The sequence below is a fragment of the Oryzias melastigma genome, linkage group LG24 (assembly GCF_002922805.2).
Source record: "Oryzias melastigma strain HK-1 linkage group LG24, ASM292280v2, whole genome shotgun sequence".
Lineage (NCBI taxonomy): Eukaryota > Metazoa > Chordata > Actinopteri > Beloniformes > Adrianichthyidae > Oryzias > Oryzias melastigma.
The window spans coordinates 13,819,133-13,828,173 of NC_050535.1; the positions used below are offsets into that span (position 1 = coordinate 13,819,133).

At 37.9% G+C, this 9,041-nt stretch overlaps 1 protein-coding gene across 2 annotated transcripts; it reads left to right on the top strand.

Moving 5' to 3' along the window:
• Positions 1–297: 297 nt before the first annotated feature.
• ccm2 (CCM2 scaffold protein) lies at positions 298–8,601 on the top strand. 2 transcript variants are annotated; one of them, XM_024291021.2, is made up of 10 exons: positions 298–879; positions 5,223–5,399; positions 5,629–5,712; positions 5,836–6,019; positions 6,089–6,225; positions 6,340–6,475; positions 6,797–6,854; positions 6,947–7,082; positions 7,162–7,300; positions 7,444–8,601. In XM_024291021.2, exons 1-10 carry the CDS (start codon positions 850–852, stop codon positions 7,749–7,751), a joined length of 1,389 nt encoding a protein of 462 aa, XP_024146789.1. In that variant the 5' UTR covers positions 298–849; the 3' UTR covers positions 7,752–8,601. The 2 variants fall into 2 exon arrangements, with proteins under 2 accessions (XP_024146789.1, XP_036066361.1); XM_036210468.1 differs by lacking the exon at positions 298–879 and adding an exon at positions 3,734–4,117.
• Positions 8,602–9,041: the final 440 nt, after the last annotated feature.

Consider the following 9,041-nt stretch of genomic DNA (forward strand, 5'->3'; position numbering starts at 1 on the left):
ATTAATCTTCTTTTGGATAGCATCCTCTTTTTGAGCAACTTGAAGGATTCACAAATAGGGTGTGGTGTTCTATTGAATTCAATTCAATTTTATTTATAGCCCAATATCACAACACAGTTGTCTCAACGAGATTCAGCAATGTAGTCAAAACATTTTACCATTTAGACATTAAAATAAAATTTAAAAAAGCCTAACTTCATGATATTTAAACAAAACACCTACAAGAAAATGATATCAGTGTTTTCAAATGTATCCGAAACAAGTACACACCCTAGTACTATTTGATGCATTTAGACCTCTAAATAAAGTAAAGTATGTGTGTTAACGATTGAAAATTATTCAATGATTTCATCCGCTGGTTAGTTTGTCATATGTTTCTATTTCCTTTTTATTTATTTTTCTTTGGTTAAATGCACTTACCATATATTTAATGATGACGACAGCCCTTTCCTCTTGCATTTGTAAATAAAGCTTTTTTCTTTTCGAAAAAAAAAAATTGGACTACAGCTTTACGCCCAAAATGGCGGCACGATTGAAAAGTTTTGGCTGTTTTCTTCGAGTTAGTTTAACGAACACGCCGCTCCTTTAGCTTTTCCTAAAACAAAGAAACGTTGGGTTTTTAAAGAACGTGGAGGACCGCAATGTTTTCTGACGGCGTCGGCGTGAGATGAGGACAATAATGGCTTTTTGCTGTCAACGAAGAATCGAGCATCTTTACCAGTGCTAACTAAAGCTAAGCTAAGCCTAGCAAGCTAGCCGCTCTCACATTTTAATGTCGCCTAAAAACAAACTGTCTCCCGTGGACATCAACGCCGAAGTGAATATGAAGACGAAAATACTACCTTAGAAATGGAGGATGATGTGAAAAAAGTGAAAAAGGTGAGTCGAGTGTGAGAAACACTTTAGCAACAAGTTGTCTGCATGCTAACTTACTACTAGCCTGCTAACTGTTTGCAAGTGGAGAAGTTCCGTCTCAAGCACTCATTAGAAGCTTTTTACATCAAAAAGTTGACATATAAATTCTATCTTTGGGCTTGCACCATTAAAGTGATAAAAGTTTAACTGATACGTTAAAATGAGGGTAACTTACTAAGTTAGAGAAGTTTTAAATGTTAGCATTTGTGCTCAGCAAGCGATCAAGTCTCTTCCACTTTCTTTTTTTGGCTGTTCTATTTTAAGTCCAGTCAGTACAATTTAAAGGAAGGTGCTGTTTATTTCTTTAACACACACAAATTCAATGTTTTGACAGACTTCTCGTTAAAGATCTAAGAGCTTATGTCACTAGGAGAGGGTTGTCCAACACGCATCAGGACAAACATGATCTTCTATGTCCATTCTTCATTTTATTCACACACCCATCTTTAAATTGATGTCCCCATCCACTTGAAAAGAGCTCTTAGTGGGAACTGTGCTAATCCAAAGCACTTATCTGTGTTGCCTCTAGATGTAACCTTTAATACTAAAAGAGCCATTTGGTCCAGTTTCATACATAAAACCCACAAAGTCCCACTTCATCTTTTAGAAAAAGAAATCGTATTTGTGACCACTGAGTCACTCATTCATAAAATGTGGCTTTTAAATATTTACAACAATTTAAATATAACAGTGTAATTTATTCTCTCAACATTATGTCAGCTGTACATACGAGTACCTTTCAAAATAAAACAGACTGTGTGTCCAAAAAATAATAATCCATCCTTCTCAATAATAATAATAGTTAGAATTTTAATATCAAATGTAAACATAATATTAGTGCAGTTATTTTCACTAAATAGCAAAGGATACGATGTGCTTATAATAATAATAAACCTGTTATTATTATAATGACCACAAAACAAATCAATAAAATAAACTAAAACTCTGTAAACTAAACCAAATTAAGAAAAAGTTATTATTTATTCATTATAACTTATTCAAATATTTCCTAATTTCCTTTCAAGCTTATAGCTCTGGAACCACAGGTTACAGACACCTGCACTAGATTGATGCATTACCTGCAAGTTTTCCCGATATTCCCATTTAGTTCTTTTATTTATTTAAAAAAAACTACAAACATACCTGTTTGCCACTTTTAAGTAAAAAATGTTCACTAAAGTGCTAAAGAATTATTATAAATATATATTGAGTTAGTTTAAACATGTATTTCACTTTACTTTGAACTCAAAATGACATCATTGGGGATTTTTGTGGTAGTTCAGCAAATGAATAGAAATGCTTTGATTAACTCGGCTATAGATTATTCTTTAGGTCAAATAAGAATTATATTTTTAATTGCAGCTTGATGTATATTATTGAGGGTTTTCTGAACCGCTTTAGCTTGAAGTCCAAGTTTAAGTGCAGTTCCTCTTTGTGCCACATGGTGCTATTAAAGGACAACATTTGTCCAAAAAAAGTTTTTGAGTTTTAATGTAAAATTGTGTAATGTTACTATGTTTTATTGATTGATTTATTGGATTGTACATGCCACAAGTGAATTAATCTTGTTTGAAATTTATTAAGATATATTAAAAAAACAAAACTAACAACTGACTGCCTTGGCGATCAGAATATTTACACTAAGTACTTTTCCTCAGTTTAATTCCATGCTTTCTTTATCTTTGTTTTTGTTTTTAGGGGAAGCGTTTTCCACCTGTGGTTTCTTGCTCGGGTCTGCAGTGGTAGCACTAGTCTCACATTTCACAAGCAGAACCTGTTAAATGTTAATGTATGGGCCTTCATCTGTTCCAACAGAACTAAATAATGCAGAGATTCTATTGGTCGAATCGTCCTATAAAATACAAAGTTTACTCAGATTCCAGTGCCTCTTATAGCCACTAAATTTTTGACCTTTTTAATACTAAAATCCTCTTTTTTTTTTAGGATAAAGAAAACTTGATCAGGGATAATGAAGACTAAACGTATATAGATTCATGTGCTTGTTAATACACTAAATAGTGACTTACATAACCATAGACGTTTGTGACATTGGTAGAGGAGACATATTGATGGTAAGAACTGGTTATATACTTTTTAATAGATTGACTTTGTTTTTACTCCTCAACATTTCTTTAACAAAACTTTGCCACAAATATTGGAAAAAATAAAGATGAAGTCCTGAAATAATTAAAAAATAATAGTTTAGTATATGTATTTGCTTATTATCCTGTGCCTTATAATGGGTTAAGCTATGATTCCACTGAGCGCATGGATGCACAAGCAAAAGCTGATGACAAATCTAGTATTGTACTTGCAGTTTGTAGTGCTGGGCTTGCAGTAAATGAAGAGTAATCAGTAAATGAAGTGCAACAGGCGTACTATACCTTTTCCTCTTTATTCCTAACCACTATAAACATTTCTTTTCTCACTTTGTGGTTAAGATTGTTTCAGATCTAATCTGTGGATTCCAGTTTTCACCTCTGCCTCAACTACACCATACCATGTTTTAATTCTCTTTTGGTGCTCTGCAAACTTCCTGATTCATTAAATTATTTCGCGTCTTTCAATAGAAATTGCCGTTAGGAATCCAGGAAGTATTTTTTTTTCTCTCATTTAACTGTTGTAACAAATGGAAGCAAAACTTTGTTATCCAGCCTTTCAAAAGAATATTAACCTCAAATAAAGTGACTAAAATGACAAATTTGGGCTTAAACACATCATCTTAGTTTAAAACAATCCTTTTTATTTTATTTATTGCAAAAAGGTCTAATCTTGTGTTTCTGAAACCTAAATATACAGTTTTTTTTTTTTTTTAAATTACAGATGTTCTCGGGTAAACAGCATTTACAGCTTATATTTTTGTTTATCACGAGTCGTGTCTAAAGGCACGTGTCATCACAGGAAGTTGCGGCTCGTCTTTTTCCTGTTCTTGAGTGAGATTATGAACTCAGCAACACTTCCCCTTTCTATTCTTCTTCCTCCCACTCCCTTTTCAAGCTGTTGTTTATTTAAAAAAAAAAAAGAACAGTTGTCAGTGCCCACACCCCTCACAGTCACAGCATTGGTTTGATCCTGCGTGGCTCGTGGTCCCTGCTGGCAGCGGTGGAGGTGACAGGTGTTTGTTTAGGGCTGCAGCATCTTTGTTGGCGGGGAAGTTTCTGTCGAAAGGCTGCTCTCGTTGCAGAGAGTCATGGAGAACGAGGTATGCTCTGAACTTTGTGCTACTGCAGAGGCTCAGCAAAGCTTGATTTCTAAAGTGTTTTTTTCTAGTTTCACCAAAGTTGTCGACTCTCTAAACTACTTTGATGTTGAACACTGTAGTTCATAACAGTTAAATATTCTGCTTTGTGATGCATGAGTGTTCCTCATTAAGTTGTAGTTTTGTGATGGTTCATATTTACAGTTTCTATTTATCAAATGCAACCAAACTTGATTTTACAACATGCACAGCAATGTGATCAATGCAGAAACTCTTTATGCTGTTTTTTTTTTTAATTCAGTTTGTTGGCGTTTAATGGCATGATCCTGTGTTTTTTTGATGCTTATAGAGTTACAGAGCTGCAGTATCCAGTACGCATGGTTGAGCACCTGGGTTTTATTGCAGCGATTACAAATACTGCTAGTTAATAATTTAAAGACCATTTTATGTCTTTTAAGGTCCACTTCAACAAAGAAATGTTTTTTTTTTTTTAGTTTTTAACATGTTCTTGTGGCATTTTTCTGATGATTGAGAACATATATAAAGAAAACTAAGATTAAAACTGCATGTATTAAATCATTGTGAATCAAGAGCAGACAAAAAACAATGTAGTTGAAAAAGAGCTTGTTTGTGACACACATTCTGATGCATCCACATGTAGCCAAATAGATCCATGCACGTCTTTGTTTTTCTCGTCTGAGCTGGAATCTGTCTTAAAGCTGTACGGCTGGATAGCTCCAATAGTGCTAGCCATTTTTGTTGCACTGCTAATGTCAGGTTGAGGGACTGTAAGCTAGCAGGAGAGCATGTAAACAGAGAGCTCTCAGCCAATAGTCTTCCTTATAACTCTGAGGTAAATTTCTAATGAACTACTGCTGCTATGCAGAAACATGTCCTTTGATTGTTGCCAAAAAACGTCATAATCCCAATTTAAAGACCACTGAGAACGCTTTTAAAGTAGATCAAAAAGATGATCAAAGTGAGTCCTTAAGCTTTTGTACCCGGGAAGGCTAAAAAAAAAAGTGTGTGACCTTAAATAGCTGTCGTACCTCCAAATGCACAAGCTTCTGGTTTGTTTCATTCTCTGTACCTTTTCTGTACCCCACAGCCTGGAATCGTGTCCCCGTTCAAGCGAGTCTTCCTGAAAGGGGAGAAGGGGAGGGACAAGAAGGCCCAGGAGAAGGCGACGGAGCGCCGGGCTCTCCACACCTTCTCACTGTCTCAGCCCGACCACCGCATCGACCCTGACATCCTGCTAAATGACTACATCGAGAAGGAAGTCAAAGTGAGTGTTTGCAGTTCAAGAAAGTTCTTGTTTAGACTCAACTTTACTGAACCAAAGGTAAAGTCTAAAAATGAATTTATTTTTCCCCAGATTATTGATTTTCCTGAAATCTTTCAATATTATTTTTTTTATGTAAGATTAGAATGCAAAAACTAAATAAAAGCTTAAGCTTTTGAAACAACTAAGTAGTGAGTCATTCTTGTTTTCTAATTCAACATGTTTTCTTCAGTACTTGGGGCAGCTGTCATCTATTCCAGGATACTTGAACCCATCAAGCAGGACAGAGGTCCTTCAGCTCATTGACAATGCAAGGGTAAATATGGAAACGCTTGAATGTGATCCTCTGCTGGGATTTTATTGTGTTACTCTAACTTAAACTATCCTTGTTTTTGAACAAAACATCCTTGACAAATTCTTGCTGGACTGTTTTTTGCAGAAGTGCCATCAGTTGGCGGGCCAGCTGACGCCAGAGCAGGACGCCGTCATTAGCTTGTCTGCGTACAACATCAAACTCGTGTGGAGAGACGGAGAGGAGTTCATCCTGAGGGTTCCCATTCACGACATCGCTGCTGTCTCCTACATCAGAGACGACTCGCTGCACCTTGTGGTCATTAAAACGGGTAAACAAAATCATAAATACTACGCAGTCAAAACTGATCTGAGTCTCATTTATTGATGTATCTTTGTAGCCCAGGACTCTGGAGGTTCTCCATGTCCCAGTTCTTGTCCGGATCTCAACAAGTCCCAAACTCTAAGCTCGCTGTCGGAGAGTGGAGCCGTTTTGGTGGAAGTCTGCTGTCTGCTCGTGTTGGCGGTGGAGAATAAGGTAATGTATTTAGGTTCAACAGTTACCACCAATGTGCACACTGCTGATGCATTTAGGGATATTTCATAAAACTGTGGAAAATTTCACATTTTTGGTCTTTTCTGTTTCGTTTAGGCTGCTGCAGAGGAACTGTGTTTCCTGCTTAGCCAAGTTTTTCAGATTGTTTATACAGAATCAACCATTGACTTCTTAGACAGAGCCATTTTTGACGGAGCAACCACACCAACGAGACACCTGTCTTCATACAGTGGTACGTAGACACAAAACCAAACCGGATTACAGGGATCCCTCCTTAAATTCTTTAAATGAACAGCAATAGATGAAATTAGCAAATTTCTCAGACAAACATGAACATTTTCACACTTGAAAGTTTTTTAGAATATAACCAAAGATCTGATTTATGTAGATTTAGTAATCTGAATGGAGGAGGAGTTTGATTGACAAAATCAACAGCCAATCAGGACGCAGAACATGTTGCAGCAAGGGATCACTGTATTCTTTCTTTGTATCTGTTTCGCCTTTTTTTTTTGTAAATTAGAGTCAAATTACATCTGTAAATGTGTTTTTAAAGATGATTCTTCGAGTAAAGTGGACGTTAAGGAGGGTTTTGAAGCAGAAAACAACACATTGTAAGTAGGCCAAGCCCCTAATTCTGTCACGATCTTTATTCTGAATCCTGTTCAGCTTTTCTTGGTGTCTTTCTAAGGCTGCTTTCTCTCAGTCCTTTCCAGGTCAGTATAGATGCAGATGGAACCTCTCCGTCTGCATCCACCCCAGCATCCCCTCAGAAGAAGACTGCAAGTGAAGGAGAGCTCAGCACGACCGCCGCAGAGCTTTTGCAGGACTACATGACCACGGTACACAATTGTTCTTTTTTCCTTCTTATATGCAATATAAAAAAAACAATCAACTAAAAAATAATTTTTCTTTTTGTAGTTGCGGACAAAGCTGTCCTCACAGGAGATCCAACAGTTTGCGACTCTGCTCCATGAATACCGAAACGGAGCTTCCATTCACGAGTTCTGCATCAACCTGCGACAGCTCTATGGAGACAGCAGGAAATTCCTCTTACTGGGTACAGAAACTGCATTCCCACACACACAGACCTTCATCTTTTAAAACTTTATAAAATACTTCTTATAAATATTTAAAATCAGCTAAATTGTTTCGTAGAAGATAACGGTTCATCATTGTTGTCCTCTTCTCTGACCTTTTTAGGTTTGCGGCCCTTCATACCCGAGAAGGACAGTCAGCACTTTGAGAACTTCCTGGAAACCATCGGCGTGAAGGACGGCAGAGGCATCATAACGGACAGCTTCGGTCGTTGCAAACGCACCCCCAGCTCCGCCTCTGATTCCACCACCAACGGGAACGGCGCGGCGGGGGGAAGCGGCGGCAGCAGCGCGTCCTCGGGCGAGGGCCAGGAGGCCTCCGAGGGGGATGAGTGGGACCGCATGATCACCGACATCAGCAACGACATCGAAGCCCTCGGCTGTAGCATGGACCAGGAGGCATTAGCGCCCTGACGGGGAGCGAAAGCGTTTTGCGTGGAGGCGTGGCCACACCCATGAGTGAACCGGATCAGATGAAGGTGGTCCTTAGCACTGACCTCAAGTTAGCTTAAACGTATATTCCTCTGATTATCAAGAGGGCGTTCAAACACCCCACAAACTCAAGGAAAACCTCAACTTGTTGCCTTTAGGTCAACAAACGCACTTATGCAGTCTGTGAGAAGCAGGAAGGTGACTCGTTCCGCATTTCAGATGGATTCCTAATCGTTGTTTTTTAAGGATTTTCCTTTGCTTTTGTACTTCTTATTGGCAGCATCTGCCACTGCTTTCAGTAATGTAGCACAAAGCTGCAGCCAGTACAGCCCAGACTCCAGAGGATCCATCAGTGCACATATTTCAGAAGGTTATTACTGAAGTTTGTGTTTTTTTTTATACTGCAATATATCAATCCGCTTCATCCATGTATTTCACTTTTACGTTGTGTGTAACATGCTTTTTGTTTTTGTGTACCGCTCAGTTTTACACTAGCATTTGTTTATCAGTGTTTACTCCTTACTCCTTATTACCGACCAAGGAAATGCTGTAAAGACAAAAGCGTCACCAGTTAGTTTTGACAAAGCCACTAATGACTGGCTGATGTTCAATCACCAATCGCGGGGTTTTGTCGTGCAGGCCGTTTGTTGTGCGTCTATTGTGCCTTTTACACTGCAGCACTACTGCCAGCTGTCTGACACAGACAGGGAATTAGAAACTGTAACTACAGTTGCTCATCTTGTTGTGGTTATTAAATAACAGATCGTTCACTGATTGTATTTTAGTATTGCATTTATCTTAAAGTTACATAAAACAAAAGCTGCGGTCTCTTTATAGCTGCCTGCAGTTTTTTTCTTTAATTTACTAAAATAATCCCATTATGAGTTTCTGACCACCTAAGCTGCTGTGGAACTCGAGAGAGCCATCAAAGCGGTTCTGCTGGATGCCCACACTTCAGATTAACCGGTGAGTGTCGGAATATTGGCGAGACGGTCGGTGCTGAGCACATTCCGTTCTGAAAAGCCTCTCTGTGGCGTGTTTATTTCACCTCCTTTTTTCTCTGCTTTAAACCAGTAAAAATCTAAACCAGGTCAAACTGAACCAAATTTTATCAACTTTTTCTAAGGTGAAGTCAACCTGCTTGTAACAAGAACAGTCTGTTGTGGCTTCTTTGTAAAGTCCTCTACATCAATGAACTGACTCTTAAAAATATATAAGTTTTTAAACCCGGTAAAAAAATAGTCAATGTTTTTATTAAATATCAATCCTATT

What these genes read in the sequence shown, in the direction of transcription:
- ccm2 (XM_024291021.2), top strand. Translation starts at nt 850, where the DNA reads ATGGAGGATGATGTGAAAAAAGTGAAAAAG. An exon ending in ATGTGAAAAAAGTGAAAAAG is followed by an intron (nt 880 to 5,222) that starts GTGAGTCGAGTG and finishes TGTACCCCACAG; the next exon opens with CCTGGAATCGTGTCCCCGTT. An exon ending in CCTTGTGGTCATTAAAACGG is followed by an intron (nt 6,020 to 6,088) that starts GTAAACAAAATC and finishes GTATCTTTGTAG; the next exon opens with CCCAGGACTCTGGAGGTTCT.